Source organism: Rhinichthys klamathensis, unplaced genomic scaffold (genome assembly GCF_029890125.1).
Source record: "Rhinichthys klamathensis goyatoka isolate OS25496 unplaced genomic scaffold, OSU_Roscu_1.1 h1tg000947l_1, whole genome shotgun sequence".
Lineage (NCBI taxonomy): Eukaryota > Metazoa > Chordata > Actinopteri > Cypriniformes > Leuciscidae > Rhinichthys > Rhinichthys klamathensis.
In genome coordinates this window covers 16254-38708 of record NW_026607271.1, presented here as the reverse complement: position 1 = coordinate 38708, position 22455 = coordinate 16254, and the positions used below count along the sequence as shown (strand labels likewise).

General features: G+C 39.0%; 1 protein-coding gene across 1 annotated transcript in view; it reads left to right on the top strand.

Annotated features, from left to right (window-relative positions):
* The window catches only part of pigg (phosphatidylinositol glycan anchor biosynthesis class G), a gene marked incomplete at its 3' end in the record, with an annotated part of 46602 nt that overhangs the window by 14819 nt on the left and 9328 nt on the right, over positions 1–22455 (top strand). Inside the window, exons 3-5 of the mRNA XM_056244258.1 lie at positions 3518–3727; positions 4645–4833; positions 17361–17499. Coding sequence (XP_056100233.1) covers positions 3518–3727; positions 4645–4833; positions 17361–17499 — 538 coding nt within the window. The remainder of the gene's footprint in view (positions 1–3517; positions 3728–4644; positions 4834–17360; positions 17500–22455) is intronic.

The window sequence follows — 22455 nt, the reverse complement described above, 5'->3', positions numbered from 1 at the left end:
TGACAAGAGTAAAGCAATTAGCCTGTGATTTCTGAAAGCTCGGAGTCTGAGAGAGAGATCCGTGAGATCTGCCGGATTCACTGCTCACCAGCCAATGAGGAGCTTCTGCTGTTTTAGAATGTTAATATAGTATAAAGATAGTTAGTATAATAATGTGTGTGCGTGTGCGAGAGAGAGAGAGAGTGTGTGTGTGTGTGTGTGTGAGTGAGAGTGAGTGAGTGAGAGTGAGTGAGATTGTGTGTGTGTGAGTGAAAGTGTGTGTGTGTGAGTGAGAGTGAGTGAGATTGTGTGTGTGTGAGTGAGAGTGTGTGTGTGAGTGAGAGTGAGTGAGATTGTGAGTGAGATTGTGAGTGAGAGTGAGTGAGTGAGTGAGTGAGTGAGTGAGTGAGTGAGTGAGTGAGTGAGTGAGTGAGTGAGTGAGTGAGTGAGTGAGTGAGTGTGTATATTTAGCCATTAGTGTCTGACTCGAGTGTGTGTGTGTTTATATTTGGCCATTAGTGTCTGACCCTTCACTCGAGTGTGTGTGTGTATATTTGGCCATTAGTGTCTGACCCTTCACTCGAGTGTGTGTGTGTGTGTGTGTATATTTGGCCATTAGTGTCTGACCCTTCACTCGAGGATTAGAGCGTTAAGCCTGATGTTTTAATAGCGTCTCTGATATAAACTTCAGTTTGACTTCAAAACGTGAATCAAAACGTTGATGAATCATTTCAGACTGAACATCAATTCAAAACTCTGATGCATCAATTTGTTTGCAGCATCGCTCAAAAAATATTCATGCCATTTTTCACTCTGTATATTACAATTTTAGCTTTTTTGACTGATCAGTGTTCGGACACGCTATTCATTTGCTGCTTTTTGCATAATTCACTACCATTCAAAAGTTTGGGGTCAGTAAGGTTATCATTTTTTTTAAAGAGAAAATTCAGCAAGAACGCATTAAATTGATGAAAAGTGACATTTATAATGTTTCAAAAAGTATATTCAGTATAAATGCTGTTCTGAACGTTCATTTGAACTCACCAAAGAATCCTGAAAAATAATTGTATGTCAGTTTCCACAAAAATATGACCTGTTTTGAACACTGATAATAATCATAAATGTTTCTTGAGCATCAGATCCTCATATTAGAGTGATTTCTGAAGGATCATGTGACACTGAAGACTGGAGTAATGATGCTGAAAATTCAGCTTTGATCACAGGAATAAATTACACTTTACTGTATATTCACATATAAAACATCTGTTTACATTATACAAATATTGCACTTTTTTTTTGCTGTATTTTTAATCAAATAAATACATTTTTGGGGAGCAGAACAGACCTTTTTCAAAAACATTACTATCTATTATATTTCAAAAAGCAATGAAATAGAGAGCGTCTCTCTCTCTCTCTGTGTGTGTGAGTGTGTGTGTGTGTGTGTGTGTGTGTTAATTATCACGGAGAAACACGTTACGCTAGATGACAGTAATTGTGTTGTGTACACTAAGAGACACGCAATCAATACCCTCATTATAACACAGCGCAAACACGAGGGCTGGTCTGGTCTCGAAGTGTGTGTGTGTGTGTGTGTTCTCGTAGCTTGTTTTCATCATTAGATGATGATGGTTCTCCATGAAGGGTGAGGGAAAGGTTTCATGTTGTGTTTTTCTCTGCGTGAAACTACAAAGAGTTTGTAAATTTGTGATTCTGTTTCCCAGAATAGCTAATCAGGCATCTGGCCTATTTTAGAGTGTTTCTGGTCATTTACATTCATATTACGCTTTTATATAATCAGACTGTATAAATATGAGACTTTATGAGCTGAGAAATAAAACAAACAGGCGTTTCTTGTCCAAAATCATGTAAATTTTTCCACCCATAAAGCTATATTTCACTTCAGTATGTATTGTTTACAAGACATAAACGGAGCAGTCAATTTTTATAGAGGCTATATTCTACATAGACCTTTTTTTATTTCTAATGTCTTGCGTGAGCGCACAAAAAATGCATACGCAAATACTCTAAATGCATCGCAAATGTTTTGTCGTGTTGCACACGTTAATGTCTTTTGTTGCTCTCTGGGTAACAAAAAAAAAAAGAGTTTCCTTCATAAGTTGCATATGTTTGTGTGTCTGTGCTGTTAAAACATACAGATTTCTGCTGATATTTTCAGATTTTTGCCCCTTTTATTCCTTTTTTTTTAAATATTTCCTTTCATGTGGAGTGTAATAGAGCTGTTTTTGGATGTAAAAGGTCTGCAAAGTTATTGTCTCCTCAAAGAAAGAAAGTGATTCTGAACTGAAACGACTCAGTAATTCAGTCTCACTTCCTACGTAGGTTTGTAACACATTAGCATAATGCCAGTCTCTGGTCTTGATTGGCTGAACAGCGTCTCTTAGCCCCGCCCTCAAACACTGTAGTGTATCTGAGACTGGAAGAGTTCGTTTAGTGTTGTTCGTGTCGAGAAGACGCTGTTTTCTGCCATCGTTACTGTTCGTATCACTGTAATCAAGAGCTGAGATTCAGATATGATAATGAGCGTTTGCTTTCTGACCAATCACAGCAGAGCAGCTCTCAGAGAGGCGGGGCTTAGAGAGACTGAAGCGTTTCAGACACTGAGAGAAAGAGCTGAAGGTGCAGTGGAGATTATGAGAGAATAAAGTGTTTTTGGATGCATGTGAACTAAAACAACATTAGGAGCCTTTAAAATAGCATAATGGGGCAGTTTAAATTACTTGCTCAACAAAATCCACCATAACAGTAGTTGACGTGATAACCGATTGTCAAAGATGATGTCAGCTCCCCTCGCAGTGCTGAGAATACAGTGTGCTCTTGGATTGATATAAATTGCATTCAGATTCAAATCATTTTTTTTCATGGCGATTTTCCACCTTGTCGCTGAGAATTTTAATTAAACCGATTGTTTTTATACGGTACCTTTAAGACTGCTCTAAATTTAAGGCCTGTTTGGACAGTAAAGCTGTGTTTTGGTTTCTTAAAGAGGCCCTTTAACAAAGTCTTGATGTAGTTTCAGGCTCTACTAGAACAGGTTTTCCTGCTTGAATGTTGATTATTCTCCTCATATTCTCCATTGTTGCGGCTCCTCTCTTCCCAGTCTGTCAGTAATGCTCTGTTTACTTCCTGTCTCTATGAAGCCCCTCCTTCTGAAAAGAACACTGTGCTCTGATTGGTCGGCTGGATCAGTGTGTTGTGATTGGTCGAGCGCTTCGAGTGTGTTTGGGAAAGTCCCGCCCCTTCCCATAACCGCCAGTTTAACACACTACTAACTAACTCAACCAGGCCCCGCCCCTTTATTCTGCGCATGAATTATTATAATGAGGAATATTGTGACGTGTTCGTTCCCGGGAGAAACTCAAGACTACAATGGAGGCGTTTCAGGAGTTCAGAAACACTGACACTGATATAGAGAAGAACTGGAGCGTTTTCATGATCAAACTGCAACATCACACACTGAAGATGTGAAGAAAGTAGAATAGCTCGTCTGTAAACAGCGATGTGTGTGTTCCCTCATCAGGCTCTGACGACCGGCAGCATCCCGGGCTTCATCGACGTGGTGATGAACCTGAACTCTCCGGCTCTGCTGGAGGATAACCTCATCTGGCAGGCCAAGAGCGCCGGCAAGCGGATCATCTTCTACGGCGACGACACGTGGGTTCGACTCTTTCCCAAACACTTTATGGAGCACGACGGCACCACCTCCTTTTTCGTGTCGGACTACACCGAGGTGAGAGGAGCTGAACTCAAAGTGTGTGTCATATAGAGTCGTTGTGGAGCTCTTCGGCCATTTGTGACTGAAAAATTGTACATTTGTTTTTTTTTTCACTCCAAATCTTTTAATTTGTTTTCAGTGACAGTACAGAATAAGACATCATAAACGGTGGACAGTAAGAAAGATATTGTCCATTATTAATCCAATTGGTCAAAAAAAAAAAAAAAAAGAGTAGAATTTAGCTACGTCTCAATGTAACAATAATACAAACACTAATAATAATAATAATCATCAAAATAATAATAAATGGTTATTAAAACTAGATATTTTTTAATAAATAATCAAAATTTGTCTTCATTTTAACAGTAAAGCTCTGTTGTGTAGCACTTTCTTTGACCAAAGTTTAATTTCATATGATTAAAAGATAAGTGAATGTTTTATCCCTTCATTTGATTGCCAGAAAAATGTAAATTAATCACAACATAATGTTTAAAAAAAACTAAATCAAAACATTTCATTGAAACAAATATTTTTAATTAATATATTTTGTGTTTTTTATGAATTCAATCAATTAGACATTCTTTTTGATTATTAGAATTTAACTAAACCATTCAAATTTAATCCAGAACACTTAAAACAGAAAACAGGGTTTGGTGAAAATGTCATTTTTGTTAAAACTGTTTATAAATTGTTTTTAAATTGTATAAGTTTAATTGATTTCAGTCACATGCTTTTTGATTATTACAATTAATTTAAATATTAAAATGAACTCCAAAAAAAAAAAAAAAAAAAAAAAACGGAATCCAGAAAAATTTAAACGGAAAAAACAGAATTTGGAAAAAAGTTTTTCAAAGGGTCATGATTCCTCAAGCTTATGTTTGTTTTTGACCGAGTCTTATTTCTATTTTAATCTCTCGGTCTCGTTCCCTCAGGTGGACAATAACGTGACCCGTCACCTGGACGGCACGCTGAAGCGGGACGACTGGGATATTCTGATCCTGCATTACCTGGGTCTGGATCACATCGGGCACATCAGCGGACCCCACAGCTCCCTGATAGGACCCAAACTCACGGAGATGGACGACATCATCAAGAAGATTCACTCCTCGCTCATATCAAAGGTGTGTTTCAGCTTCTCTTCAACATCTCGGATCCGTCCGAAAGAAGCGGCGACTTCATGATGCCGTCGGATCTATTCGGTGCATGTTTGTGTTTCTCTAAACCTTCTTTTCTTAAAGGGATAGTTCACCCAAAAATGAAAATTAGGCCATGAATTACTCACCCTGAAGTCATCCTAGGTGTATATGACTTTCTTCTTTCAGACGAATGCAATCTGAGTTCTATAAAAAAATGTCCTGGCTCTTCCAAGCTTTATAATGGGAGTGAATTGGTGTTTGTCTTTGGAAGTCCATAAAATTGGATCTGTCCATCATAAAATTGGATCTGTCCATCATAAAAGTGCATCTGTCCATCATAAAAGTGCATCTGTCCATCATAAAAGTGCATCTGTCCATCATAAAAGTGCATCTGTCCATCATAAAAGTGCATCTATCCATCATAAAAGTGCATCTATCCATCATAAAAGTGCAACTGTCCATCATAAAAGTGCATCTGTCCATCATAAAAGTGCATCTGTCCATCATAAAAGTGCAACTGTCCATCATAAAAGTGCATCTGTCCATCATAAAAGTGCATCTGTCCATCATAAAAGTGCATCTCTCCATCATTAAAGTACATCTGTCCATCATAAAAGTGCATCTGTCCATCATAAAAGTGCATCTGTCCATCATAAAAGTGCATCTGTCCATCATAAAGTGCTCCACAGGCTCCGGGGGTTAATAAAGGCCTTCTGAAGTGAAGCGATGCGTTCGTGTAAGAAAAATATGAATATTTACAATAATACTAAAATAACACTGGTTTCAACACTAGCGAACCTCCACAGAAATCTCTCCGTCTATCTGTGCTTGTTATATTTTTTTAAACGAAAAAGTTCGGTTAGTAGTTTTTTTTTTTTGTGTCAGATGAACAGATGAGTCTCAGTGATGAGTTTCACGCTGGATTTTACTGTATAAATAGGCCAAACAGTGTTGCGTTCACATTGTAGATCTCATAGTTGCCATGGAAACACTCATATGAGAACTTAAAACCTTTCCAGACACATCAGTCGCTCTCATTTCCAGTCATAAACGTTCAATACTCAGGCCTAAAGCATCATTGTGTCGACGGTGAATGTAACCTGTGGTTCACGTCAGCTCTCTGCTCTGGGTAATTGCGTAGTTGTGTAATTATGCACATTTATCTGTGTGACATTCGCCCCGGCTGATTTGCAGAATTACAGTTAGCTCTAAGTTTCACAAGTTAGGCTCTACTAGAACAGGTTTTCCTGCTTGAATGTTGATTATTCTCCTCATATTCTCCAATGTTGCGGCTCCTCTCTTCCCAGTCTGTCAGTAACGCTCTGTTTACTTCCTGTCTCTATGAAGCCCCTCCTTCTGAAAAGCACACTGTGCTCTGATTGGTCGGCTGGATCAGTGTGCTGTGATTGGTCGAGCGCTTCGAGTGTGTTTGGGAAAGTCCCGCCCCTTCCCATAACCACCAGTTTAACACACTACTAACTAACTCAACCAGGCCCCGCCCCTTTATTCTGCGCATGAATTATTATGAGGAATATTGTGACGTGTTCGTTCCCGGGAGAAACTCAAGACTACAATGGAGGCGTTTCAGGCGTTCAGAAACACTGACACTGATATAGAGAAGAACTCTATCCTCAAACTGCAACATTACACACTAAAAAGATGAAATGAAAGGCTTAAACACGCCTCTAGATTGGTGACATCTGTATAACCAGCTGCGTCCTACTTTAGCCTGTTATAATATCTGCATGTGAAATCTGTTCCCTCAGCAGGTGAGAGAGTTTAACTCCCTACAGGACCAGAGGAACACATCCAGCACTCATTAATCATCACAGATCTTATACAGGTTATCCAGAGCAGTGCCTTAAGTAACAATGAGTTTCAGAGCGTGATAAAACGGTGCGTCAGGAACATCCACAGCAAGAGGGACTTTCAGGAGAAATCACATTACCTTGATCTTCTGGGATAAAAGAACATAAAAAGAGCCTTTATAGGGAGTAATAAGTACAGTCAAACCAACAATTATTCAGACACCAGTTATACTTCATTTATGTAAGTGAGGAGAGCAAAATAAAGTGTGACATATTATACCCAATAATTCTTCATACCAGTCAAATGTATAAAAACTTGGGAGCAAAAATGATTCCTCCACTTTGAGCTGATGATGTTTTGCTGAAGTGTGTTTTCTGTAATTGCTAATGCTCTTTTCACACACACACTGAACAACATGAAGCATTGCTTGGTCACTGGTTGAGCTAAACTGGTATTATCTAATTGTGTAGTTAAATTTAACAGCTGACAGATATTCAACATAATTCATGTGTGAGAGTCTAACAGAAGGATGGACAAAACCAGTCAAATATCAATTGATTTGATAACGTCATATTTTATTACCATTTTCTAAACTATAGCGAATAAACTGTGAGAAAGTGAGAAATGTTGAAGGCGTCTGAATAAATGTTGGTTTTACTGTATGTACTACATTGGAATTTACTTTACAAGTGTTAAAGTATGTGCTATATACAGGTGAAACTTTTTTTGTATATCGTGCAACAGTTCGTGTATTTCAGTAATTCAAATTAAAAGGTGAAACTAATATATTTAGTATATATAACTATATACATATGCAAGATTAAACTTTTCAGAGGGCTGACATTTATGCATTTAAAATCCTTTTTTTTTATTGGTTTCATGTAATATTCAAATTTTCAGAGATTTTGACTTTGGGGTTTTCATAAGCTGTACTCCATAACATCAAAATTATAACAAATAAAGGCTTGAAATATCTCAATATGAGTCTCTATATAATATATTAGTTTCACCTTTTAAGTTGAATTACTGAAATAAATGAACTTTTGAACGATATTTTCCGAGTTTCAGCTGTAGTTTGAATATAATCTGTACGTACTACATTCGCCATGATGTCATTATCATGTGACCTGCCAGCATCAGTTGCGTCGCTTCACTGTCATTCATAAATCCTCTCCTGTGGCCTCATGGGATAGTAAAGCGTCCATCGTATGCACACTTCAGAATCCCGTCGGAAGAAGTTGGTCATCCGGGTACTTTTGCCTTTTATGAGGACGGTCGCATACTGTTTTTCGCCTACTATATAGTAGGGAAGTATGTGGTTTCGGACGCAGCCTATGAGTGAGTCATTGAATCATTCACTCTTAAGATTTGTTCAAAAACACTGATTCATCCAGTAATGAAACCAGTAGTTGATCATCTGGGTTCTTGTCACCTACTGGTTTTCGTATACTAGTGCTGCGTGTCAATTCGTATACTCTCGGTCCTAAATAGAATTCGAAAATAGAATTAGTGTGTCCTAAATCATAGTATGAATAAAAATCACATTTTACATTTGGTCAGTTCTTGCTTTCCCTGGGAATCGAATCCATGACCTTGGCGTTGCTAGCGCCAACACTCTACTGTTTGAGCTACAGGAAAACACTTGAGGAGAGTCTTTCTCTCTTTCTTTTTTACTTTTTTTAACTGTGAAGCTGATTGACAGGCCAGTTTAAACGCATTAATTAATTAATTAATTAATTAATTAATAAATACATTTATATTTAACAATATATAATTACTAATATTTAATTGGTATATCAATTGTATTTTAATTCAATACTTTATTCCATCCATCCATCCATCCATCCATCCATCCATTCCTCCATCTATCATCCATCTATCATCCATCCATCCATCCATTCCTCTATCCATCCATTCCTCCATCCATCTATCCATTCCTTCATCCATCCATCCATCCATTCCTCTATCCATCCATCGATTCCTCTATCCATTCCTCCATCCATCCATTCCTCCATCATCCATCCATCCATCCATTCCTCCATCTATCATCCATCCATCTATCCATCCGTCCATCCATTCCTCTATCCATCCGTCCATCCATTCCTCTATCCATCCGTCCACCTGTCCATCCATCCATTCCTCCATCCATCCATTCCTCCATCCATCCATCCATCCATTACTCTATCCATCCTCTATCTATCTATCCATCCATTCCTCCATCTATCATCCATCCCATTCATCTATCCATCCATCCATCCATCCATCCATCCATCCATCCATCCATCCATCTATCCATTCCTCCATCTATCATCCATCCATCCATCCATCCATTCCTCCATCTATCATCCATCCATTCCTCCATCCATCCATCCATTCCTCCATCCATCCATTCCTCCATCCATTCATCTATCCATTCCTCCATCCATCCATCCCTCCGTCTGTCATGGAATCTAAAAATTTATAAGTGGAAAAGAAATAAAAAATAAAAACAATCAGCAATTCAAATGTATGCAGAGACTCCGGTAGTGTTATGGGTTTTTATGTCCAGTGTCCACGTCTCTCATGCTTGTGATCTAGGTTTGCTCATAATGATCTGAGAGTTGCTTTGCACCTGTGCATGCTGGGAGTTGTTTGTCATGTTTCTGACTGCGATTCCTGCTTTCTCCCGCTCCAAGGATGGCTCTTTGAATGCCTCTCTCTCATGAATGCCACATTACACCATTATTCATCCATAATCAAATCATAAAACAAAAATCATAATTTAAATATCTTGGAGTGTATGTGGACTGTGACCTTTCCTGGACCTATCATGTAGACTACATCTGCGGAAAGGTACAACAGAGAATTTATTTTTTAAGGAGACTTAGGTCATTCGGAGCGAGTAGTGAAATCCTGTCTCTTTTCTTTGTGTCAACCATTCAAAGCATTCTGCAGTATGGAGGCGCAGTGTGGTTTGGGGGCCTCTCAGCTCATTTGAAGGCCAGGATTTTCCGACTCCTGGGAATTTGTTCCAAATTGGTGGGACAGTCGGTTGAGAAGGCGTTTATTGAAAGTCATGAAGTACATACTGTACGATTGGCTCATAAAATCACCCAAGATTATTCCCATGTGTTGAATCAAGAGTATCAACTCCTGCCCTCTGGGAGACGCTATAGGGTCCCGGTCGGAGTGCATGAAGAACAAATATAAACACTCATTTGTTCCTCTGTCTATATCGATGCTGAATCAACACATGAGGGGAAAAAAGTGATAGTTTTCCCCCCACTTGCATTTTAATATATGTATATACACTCACCGGCCACTTTATTAGGTACCCCATGCTAGTAACGGGTTGGACCCCCTTCTGCCTTCAGAACTGCCTCAATTCTTCGTGGCATAGATTCAACAAGGTGCTGGAAGCATTCCTCAGAGAGTTTGGTCCATATTGACATGATGGCATCACACAGTTGCCGCAGATTTGTCGGCTGCACATCCATGATGCGAATCTCCCGTTCCACCACATCCCAAAGATGCTCTATTGGGTTGAGATCTGGTGACTGTGGAGGCCATTTTAGTACAGTGAACTCATTGTCATGTTCAAGAAACCAATTTGAAATGATTAGAGCTTTGTGACATGGTGGAAGTAGCCATCAGAGGATGGGTACATGGTGGCCATAAAGGGATGGACATGGTCAGAAACAATGCTCAGGTAGGCCGTGGCATTTAAACGATGCCCAATTGGCACTAAGGGGCCTAAAGTGTGCCAGGAAAACATCCCCCACACCATTACACCACCACCACCAGCCTGCACAGTGGTAACAAGGCATGATGGATCCATGTTCTCATTCTGTTTACGCCAAATTCTGACTCTAACATCTGAATGTCTCAACAGAAATCGAGACTCATCAGACCAGGCAACATTTTTCCAGTCTTCAACTGTTCAATTTTGGTGAGCTCTTGCAAATTGTAGCCTCTTTTTCCTATTTGTAGTGGAGATGAGTGGTACCCGGTGGAGTCTTCTGCTGTTGTAGCCCATCCGCCTCAAGGTTGTGCGTGTTGTGGCTTCACAAATGCTTTGCTGCATACCTCGGTTGTAACGAGTGGTTATTTCAGTCACTGTTGCCCTTCTATCAGCTCGAACCAGTCTGGCCATTCTCCTCTGACCTCTGACATCAACAAGGCATTTCCGCCCACAGAACTGCCGCTCACTGGATGTTTTTTCTTTTTCGGACCATTCTCTGTAAACCCTAGAGATGGTTGTGCGTGAAAATCCCAGTAGATTAGCAGTTTCTGAAATACTCAGACCAGCCCTTCTGGCACCAACAATCATGCCACGTTCAAAGTCACTCAAATCACCTTTCTTCCCCATACTGATGCTCGGTTTGAACTGCAGGAGATTGTCTTGACCATGTCTACATGCCTAAATGCACTGAGTTGCCGCCATGTGATTGGCTGCTTAGAAATTAAGTGTTAAAGCAACACCATGTGATTTTTCCTCAGCGGTCGCCCTACAGTTTGGAAGCAGAATTGTCCATTACTGCTGTCGTAAATAATTTAGCCTTCCGCAGCCGACTGTCGCACGCGCACGCTCGCTGTTTATCCAGCACCGGCTTTGGAATCAACAATGGCAGACATCCCAACCTGCAAGTCGTCATTTCAGGGAGGTATATCTTGGTGACTGGATTGTTGACGGGGGGGGCGGCTGGTGGCGGGTTGACTAGCTTTCGTGAGGCACACTCGCAAGGTCTCTCGCTCTCTCTCTCTCTGCCGTGCTCGCGCTATGTATGTTATGCGCGCAGTATGTTCTGTCTCGCATGCGCGCTCTAGATTCCGGCAGATCTGAACTAATTTGCGGGCATCAGGGAGACGCAGGAGACTCCCGGGAGACTTGGGATGTCTGCAATGGCCACAGACAATTTGAGGAAGTGGTGGGGGAAGTGACGTATGCCGTAAAGCAGTCGAATTTTGTAGTTCTTTTTGTGCACGGGTTCCTACCCGAAACCCGAAGTTACATAGTGCCAGTAAAAGCGATACAGACCACGTCAGGCTATGGCAGACGTGTCATTTAACTTATTTTAAGTCGATGTACCATCACAAGGGTCTTGGAAATATATTATGAAGGTTGAAAAACTACATAGTGTTACTTTAACGAGCAGTTGGACAGGTGTACCTAATAAAGTGGCCGGTGAGTGTATTTATGGCTATTGAAGAACACTCCTGCAGGGCGGAGTACCCATAATATTATGGAAGTACTTTTGTATACTTTTTATTGATGACTGTATGTTTTTGTTTTTAGTTTGTGTGTGCTATAATTGTTGGAGCTTGTATTGCAAGACAAATTTCCGTGTACACGGACAATAAAGTACTATCTTATCTTATCTTATCTTATCTAGCTTTTATTTTTATTTTTATTTAGTTTTTTAATGCCAATTTTAATTTGAGTGGCTTTATGTTCTTTTGTTATTTTTATTAATTTACTAATTAATTTGTACATTTCTAAGGCTTAATTATTTATTTTTTTATTTCAATTTTAATTTGAGTTAGTTTTAGTTTTTATTTATTTCCAGTTAGTAATTTAAGTGCTTCAACTTTAAAGGCCAACATTTATAATTCCGTTTACTTTAAGTTTTTCAAATAATATTTATATTTTATTTCAATGAACAGAATTGTTTTTAAAAGTTTTAGTTCATGATAATAACCCTGATCTTTACACAAAACAGTTCTTGCTTCATTTCTGGCAGTGCACGACAGATAGCAAAGACTCGCTGGTTCAGTGATGGATTCATCAGACTGAATATCATCCATAACTCACAGGTTCATGTCTTTATTCATTGTCTGTTAGTTTTGGACCTGCTGACACACAGTGTGTTCTGTTACTCTCTCTTTCTGTCCTCCCTTCCCTCTCGTTACCTGTGAAACACATTGTGTTCGTCCCCTGAGATCAGTGGGTCAGTCCTTCTCCTCTCTTCTTCTTTTAACCAGCACGTTTTCTGTCGATCTGCTCCACATACGCAGAAGCCAAGACACGATTAATCGCTCAAAGATCAAGATCTCGATTCAAACACACACGCATTCCTAAATGACAACGATTCACTTGTGTCTATTACACCTTTGACAAAATCAAGAGAGAGATTACACAGTGATTTTATAATTTATGACACTTATACATAAAAGACAACAATACTAATAAGTCTCTGGGATCTGGTATAATGACAAAATCATTATATCATAGATTTGTATGAAACAAACATGTCACAAACAGTCTTTTCAACATCACAGTATTATCATTTCTCTTACAATTCATATTATCACACAAATACTGGGATTAAAGTTTAGATTTCGAAAATGAATACTGATGTCTACGGTAGCGATCAAAATAGAGCAAAATTAACTTTGAGTGAAGATTGTATCAATTATATTGTTACCCCAGGAGGTGGCTGATTGAATCATTCACTCAAGAGATTTGTTTAAAAACACTGATTCATCCAGCAATTAAATAAGTGTTTTTATGGTCTGTGTATCATCTGATCATTTAATTTCATATTTGGAAAGGAATAACGAGAAATGAAAAGACGGCTCGTTTATTAGTTGTTTGTTCATGGACGCTTTATGAGTGAGTCATTGAATCATTCACTCAAGAGATTTGTTCAAAAACACTGATTCATCCAGCAATAATATAGCAAAGTCTTTATAAGTGAGTCATTGAATCATTCATTCAAGAGATTTGTTCAAAAACACTGATTCATCTGGTAATGATACAAGTGAAGTCTTTATAAGTGAGTCATTGAATCATTCATTCAAGAGATTTGTTCAAAAACGCAGATTCATCTGGTAATGATACAAGTAAAGTCTTTATAAGTGAGTCATTGAATCATTCATTCAAGAGATTTGTTCAAAAACGCAGATTCATCTGGTAATGATACAAGTGAAGTCTTTATGACTGAGTCATTGAATCATTCACTCAAGAGATTTGTTTAAAAACACTGATTCATCTGGTAATGATACAAGTGAAGTCTTTATAAGTGAGTCATTGAATCATTCACTCAAGAGATTTGTTTAAAAACACTGATTCATCTGGTAATGATACAAGTAAAGTCTTTATGAGTGAGTCATTGAATCATTCACTCAAGAGATTTGTTCAAAAATGCAGATTCATCTGGTAATGATACAAGTAAAGTCTTTATAAGTGAGTCATTGAATCATTCATTCAAGAGATTTGTTCAAAAACGCAGATTCATCTGGTAATGATACAAGTGAAGTCTTTATGACTGAGTCATTGAATCATTCACTCAAGAGATTTGTTTAAAAACACTGATTCATCTGGTAATGATACAAGTGAAGTCTTTATAAGTGAGTCATTGAATCATTCACTCAATATAGTTTGTTATATTTTAATATTTCTATATAGCTTTGATTATTTTTTTTAATGTCTTTCTCAGTTTTAGTGATATTAGTATTGTAACTTAAAAATATGTATTTCATTTAGTTGCCAAGGCTAAATGTTGTTTAAGTTTATAATTTAATATTTATGTTATTTATTTATATATATTAGTTGGAAAAACATTTTTATTTCAATTGAGTGATTTAAAAAAAATAGTTTGTTTTATTCAGGGTTGTTGTTACAACTAAAACTGAAATCATAAAAAATTGTTTGTTACTTGAAAATTTTATTTTATTTTATTTCAGCGAAGGCAATATTTCCCATTTTCATTTAGTTTAGTTTCATGTGATGCACTAATATAATTAAAACTAAAACTGAAATAAAAATGAATAAAAACCATATAGACAAAAAATTACAAAAACACAACAAAACTACTAAAACTTTACCTTAACTGAAATTAAAATGATGAATATTCAAAATATTACGATAAACTATAATAGTATCTCAGTGATTATAAAATGACTCGGTTTAGTCGTTATGTACAGAAAATCAGTTCTCAAAAGGACGAGTTTGGAGCGGAAAGATTCGAGTTTCTCCCGTCATGTTCCTCAGCAGAAAGTGTTTCGGAGAGTGAATAATGGCTCACTTCGGCTCAACTCTTCTAAGCGCTATTAAAATGGCATCTTTCATTCCTTTACCTCTTTCCATTTCCACATTCCCCTCATCTTCCTCTCGCAGCTCGCTCCTTTCCTCCAACCGATCCGCTCTATCCTGAAGTCAGAAATCACTCAATAAAACTCAGTTTGATTCAGTCACTTCTGATAAACCCACACACACATCTCCTGAAGCTCCCGGCGGCGGCTTGATGGGGAATTATTCTACAAAAGCTCCTTTTGGTACAGTGTCGCCTTTCTTTATTAGTTTTGTCCTGCTTTAAGCTTCCTCGGATTAAATCATGAGGGGAAATGCTCTATCAGTGTGTTTTTATGTTCCCTTATAAAACACTCTTTCTGTATATTTTAACGCTGTTCTTTATCTTTAACCCTGTGATGTGAACACATGAACAGCCTGAGATCTCCATTACTGCAGCTCACTCTATGTGTCTATGTGGTGTTTTTAATACGCTTAAACCGTGTGTAAGTTCATAAGTCGACAGCATTGCTGAGTATTTTCTGCTTAAAACTGCAGTGAACCAAAGACAGTCTCAAAAACACGGTTTGAAATCGCTGGTGTTTCTGACGTCACAAACGACCTTGTAACCAATCAGATCAACGTGTGATCGTCAACCAGTGGATCTCTGAGCTGAGTGAGTGAGTGGAGGCGGGGCTCATTTGCATATTCATTGAACCACGCATACTAAATGAGGCAAGGGTGTCGAGTTACATTCAAGATATTTAAAGGCATGAAGATTTTTTTTTCACAGTCTTTTTGATGATCAAATATGAGTTAAAATTAGGGTTTTTAAATAAAACTTTGAATAAAGATACATTTCCTGGAGATGCAAAATGACTTTTCTGAAAGATTTATCAAAATTAAGCGAGTTTATGATTAAAAAACTAGATTATTTTCTTAGCCTATTAACAGATATTTTTTCTTGTTTTAAGAAACCTAATTTTGAGTGTTATGAAAAGTCTTATTTTTGGAAAAAAGAAAAGATCTATTAATGGCAGTAAGAAAATAATCTTGTTTTCCCATTTTTTTTCTTGTTTTAATAATAAACACTTATTTCAAGAAATCAAAAAACAGCTTTTCAAGCAAATTTATTTTTTAGATATACAGTATATATATATTTAATGGATTTGTTTTATGTCTCAGAACACCAGCTAAGACCAGCACAGCTACTGTAAGCTGGTTTAGGACATTTAACAGTTTAAACGAATGCAAATCTCCTTTTAAGGTCTCCTTCTCGAACACTGAAGGCTGTTGGCCATGGCACGGTTCAGCTTTTACCTGATGGTGTGTGTTGGTCACATTTCCCAAGCAAATTTGCAAAAAAAAAAAAAAAAAAAATCGAATTAATTGTATTTTTCTATTTCTATTGTATTATAATTTTATTTGTAGAAGTACAATTCTAGAGGCTAGTCATTAGCATGCGTTTAGTGGACTCATGAATATCTGAACCGGAGGACTTGTTGCTAGCGAAGCATCATTAGTGTGGTGTTAGGGCTCAGAGTGAGCGTTTCCAGCGACGGCCATCCAGCTGTGGGTGCAGGAGTGTGTGTGTGTGTGTGTGTGTGTGTGTGTGCATGAGGGAATCAAGTGGGCCGAGAGACTCTTTGATGTGAAATAGAGCTGATCATCCCTGTCCCTGATGAGTGAGTGAGTGAGAGAGACACATACACACACACACACACACACACACACACACACACACACACACACACACACACACACACACACACACACACACACACACACACACACACACACACACACACACACACACACACACACGTGTTCAAACCTCAGTGATTTGCTCCAGTGAAGAGGACAGCAATCCAGCGTCTCTCACACACTCTCTCACACACTCTCACTTCCTCTTGTGCACACAAACACACACAATTATACTGCGAAATCTCCTGAAAACTGTCAATACATTTATTTTTACATCATTTTTGGTCTGTTAGATCAAGAAATGTTTCTTGAGCATCAGATCCTCATATTAGAGTGATTTCTGAAGGATCATGTGACACTGAAGACTGGAGTAATGATGCTGAAAATACAGCTTTGATCACAGGAATAAATTACACTTTACTGTATATTCACATAGAAAACAGTCATTTTAAATTGTAATAATATTTCACAATTTTACTGTTTTTACCATATTTCTGATCAAATAAATGAAGATTTGTTGTGGGTTAGAGACTTAACAAAAACCTAAAAAAATTCTTACCAACACCAAACTTTTATAAGGGTGTGTGTGTGTGTGTGTGTGTGTGTGTGAATTTGTTTGTTTGAACAGTAGCAAACATAAAATAAATGGTGATAAAAATATACATGAAGACAAAAAACCCATATTTAAAAAAATCCACTTTTTGAAATACCTTCACCATTTTTTTTTTCTGCTGGCTATTTTTCAGCCCAGACCCAGACTTCAGTCATAAAATACAATAATTCATCATATAAAAATCTGAATTATTACAGATTGATCGAGAATGATCTAGTCTCGCGTAACCAGAGCTTCTATCGCAGGTTTTCTTGGCCAAGGACTTTTGACTGACATGTAACGCAACCAATCACAGTACGCTTTATTCTGCGTCATGTTTAGGGGCGTGACAATATGATGTCGATGTCTCAAAAATATTTAGATGAATAATAAAAGTTTTTGATGTGTGTGTTTCAGGAATCTGAAGGGACGCTGCCCAACCTGCTGGTTGTGTGTGGAGATCACGGCATGTCTGAGACCGGCAGTCACGGCGGATCGTCAGAAGCGGAGATCAACACGCCGCTCGTGCTCATTAGCCCCGCCTTCAGGAGGAAAGGTGAGATGTAGCTCCGCCCCTTCTGTCTCCCAGTTTGTGTTTCCACAGCATGAAGGGAAGATCTTACGGGTTTATGAATGAACCGCTCTCAGGGCGCTATCACACACCCGGAGCATTGCAGCGGCAGGCGCGACGCAAGTGTGTTTTGCTAGTTTCAGCCCAACGCAGTTTTCATTTTCACGTCCTGCGCCGCGTTGTTTAAATAGCAAATGTCTTTTGCCCATCTGCCCATGGGCTGCTGGTCTGAGAACGAGTGTGTGTTCTGGCGCATTGTTGGATCGTTGCTATTTTGAGGAGCTGAAATAGACTGAGCCGTCGACCGACTGAACCCTGGGCTAAAGTCAGTGGCGCAGTATTTGTTTGGTTATTTAAAGAGCGTGTTAGTAATGTGAGCCTATAGGCGGCTCCACAACGCACGTACACTCTGCTTATTACACACACACACACACACACACACACACACACACACACACACACACACACACACACACACACACACACACACACACACACACTCTGCTTATTACACACACACTTACTCTGCTTATTACACACACACTCATTCTGCTTACTACACACACACACACACTCTGCTTATTACACACTCACTCTGCTTATTACACACTCAACTCTGCTTATTACACACACACTCACTCTGCTTATTACACACTCACTCTGCTTATTACACACTCACTCTGCTTATTACACACTCACTCACTCTGCTTATTACACACACACTCTGCTTATTACACACTCACTCTGCTTATTACACACTCACTCTGCTTATTACACACTCACTCTGCTTATTACACACTCACTCTGCTTATTACACACTCAACTCTGCTTATTACACACTCACTCTGCTTATTACACACTCACTCTGCTTATTACACACTCAACTCTGCTTATTACACACACACTCACTCTGCTTATTACACACTCACTCTGCTTATTACACACTCACTCTGCTTATTACACACTCACTCTGCTTATTACACACTCACTCTGCTTATTACACACTCAACTCTGCTTATTACACACACACTCACTCTGCTTATTACACACTCACTCTGCTTATTACACACTCACTCTGCTTATTACACACTCACTCACTCTGCTTATTACACACACACTCTGCTTATTACACACTCACTCTGCTTATTACACACACACACACTCACTCTGCTTATTACACACTCACTCTGCTTATTACACAATCACTCTGCTTATTACACACACACACACACTCACTCTGCTTATTACACACTCACTCTGCTTATTACACACTCACTCTGCTTATTACACACTCACTCTGCTTATTACACACACACTCACTCTGCTTATTACACACACACTCACTCTGCTTATTACACACACTCACTCTGCTTATTACACACACACTCACTCTGCTTATTACACACACACTCTGCTTATTACACACACACTCACTCTGCTTATTACACACTCAACTCTGCTTATTACACACACACTCACTCTGCTTATTACACACACTCACTCTGCTTATTACACACACACTCACTCTGCTTATTACACACACACTCACTCTGCTTATTACACACACACTCAATCTGCTTATTACACACTCAACTCTGCTTATTACACACTCACTCACTCTGCTTATTACACACACTCACTCTGCTTATTACACACACACTCACTCTGCTTATTACACACTCAACTCTGCTTATTACACACACACTCTGCTTATTACACACACACTCACTCTGCTTATTACACACTCAACTCTGCTTATTACACACACACTCACTCTGCTTATTACACACACACTCACTCTGCTTATTACACACACACTCACTCTGCTTATTACACACACTCTGCTTATTACACACTCACTCTGCTTATTACACACACTCTCTGCTTATTACACACTCACTCTGCTTATTACACACACACACACTCTGCTTATTACACACTCACTCTGCTTATTACACACACACACACTCTGCTTATTACACACTCACTCTGCTTATTACACACACACTCACTCTGCTTATTACACACTCACTCTGCTTATTACACACACACTCACTCTGCTTATTACACACACTCACTCTGCTTATTACACACTCAACTCTGCTTATTACACACACACTCACTCTGCTTATTACACACTCAACTCTGCTTATTACACACACACTCTGCTTATTACACACACACTCACTCTGCTTATTACACACTCAACTCTGCTTATTACACACACACTCACTCTGCTTATTACACACACTCACTCTGCTTATTACACACACACACACACACTCACTCTGCTTATTACACACACACACACACACTCACTCTGCTTATTACACACTCAACTCTGCTTATTACACACACACTCTGCTTATTACACACACACTCACTCTGCTTATTACACACTCAACTCTGCTTATTACACACACACTCACTCTGCTTATTACACACACTCACTCTGCTTATTACACACACACACACACACTCACTCTGCTTATTACACACACACTCTGCTTATTACACACACACTCACACTCACTCTGCTTATTACACACTCAACTCTGCTTATTACACACACACTCACTCTGCTTATTACACACACTCACTCTGCTTATTACACACACACTCACACTCACTCTGCTTATTACACACTCAACTCTGCTTATTACACACACACTCACTCTGCTTATTACACACACTCACTCTGCTTATTACACACACACTCACTCTGCTTATTGCACACAGACTCACTCTGCTTATTACACACTCACTCTGCTTATTACACACACACGCACTCTGCTTATTACACACACACACACACACACTCTGCTTATTACACACTCACTCTGCTTATTACACACACACACACACACTCTGCTTATTACACACTCACTCTGCTTATTACACACACACACACACACACTCTGCTTATTACACAATCACTCTGCTTATTACACACACACACACTCTGCTTATTACACACTCACTCTGCTTATTACACACACACTCTTCTTATTACACACTCACTCACTCACTCTGCTTATTACACACACACTCACTCTGCTTATTACACACACACTCACTCTGCTTATTACACACTCACTCTGCTTATTACACACACACGCACTCTGCTTATTACACAATCACTCTGCTTATTACACACACACTCTGCTTATTACACACACACTCACTCACTCTGCTTATTACACACACACTCACTCTGCTTATTACACACTCACTCTGCTTATTACACACACACTCACTCTGCTTATTACACACACACTCACTCTGCTTATTACACACACACTCACTCTGCTTATTACACACACACTCACTCTGCTTATTACACACTCACTCTGCTTATTACACACACACGCACTCTGCTTATTACACAATCACTCTGCTTATTACACACACACACACACACACACACACACACACACACACTCTGCTTATTACACACTCACTCTGCTTATTACACACACACTCTGCTTATTACACACTCACTCTGCTTATTACACACACACTCTGCTTATTACACACACACTCACTCACTCTGCTTATTACACACTCACTCTGCTTATTACACACACACGCACTCTGCTTATTACACAATCACTCTGCTTATTACACACACACACACACACACTCTGCTTATTACACACTCACTCTGCTTATTACACACACACTCTGCTTATTACACACTCACTCTGCTTATTACACACACACGCACTCTGCTTATTACACAATCACTCTGCTTATTACACACACACACACACACACTCTGCTTATTACACACTCACTCTGCTTATTACACACTCACTCTGCTTATTACACACACACTCTGCTTATTACACACTCACTCTGCTTATTACACACACACTCTGCTTATTACACACACACTCACTCACTCTGCTTTTTACACACACACTCACTCTGCTTATTACACACACACTCACTCTGCTTATTACACACTCACTCTGCTTATTACACACTCACTCTGCTTATTACACACTCACTCTGCTTATTACACACACACTCTGCTTATTACACACACACTCACTCACTCTGCTTATTACACACACACTCACTCTGCTTATTACACACACACTCACTCTGCTTATTACACACACACTCACTCTGCTTATTACACACACACTCACTCTGCTTATTACACACACACACACACACACACTCTGCTTATTACACACTCACTCTGCTTATTACACACACACTCACTCTGCTTATTACACACACACTCACTCTGCTTATTACACACACACTCACACTCACTCTGCTTATTACACACACACTCACTCTGCTTATTACACACACACTCACTCTGCTTATTACACACACACTCACTCTGCTTATTACACACACACACACACACTCTGCTTATTACACACTCACTCTGCTTATTACACACACACTCACTCTGCTTATTACACACACTCACTCTGCTTATTACACACACACTCACACTCACACTCACTCTGCTTATTACACACTCAACTCTGCTTATTACACACACACTCACTCTGCTTATTACACACACTCACTCTGCTTATTACACACACACTCACTCTGCTTATTGCACACAGACTCACTCTGCTTATTACACACTCACTCTGCTTATTACACACACACGCACTCTGCTTATTACACACACACACACACACACTCTGCTTATTACACACTCACTCTGCTTATTACACACACACACACACACTCTGCTTATTACACACTCACTCTGCTTATTACACACACACACACACACACTCTGCTTATTACACAATCACTCTGCTTATTACACACACACACACACACACTCTGCTTATTACACACTCACTCTGCTTATTACACACACACTCTTCTTATTACACACTCACTCACTCACTCTGCTTATTACACACACACTCACTCTGCTTATTACACACACACTCA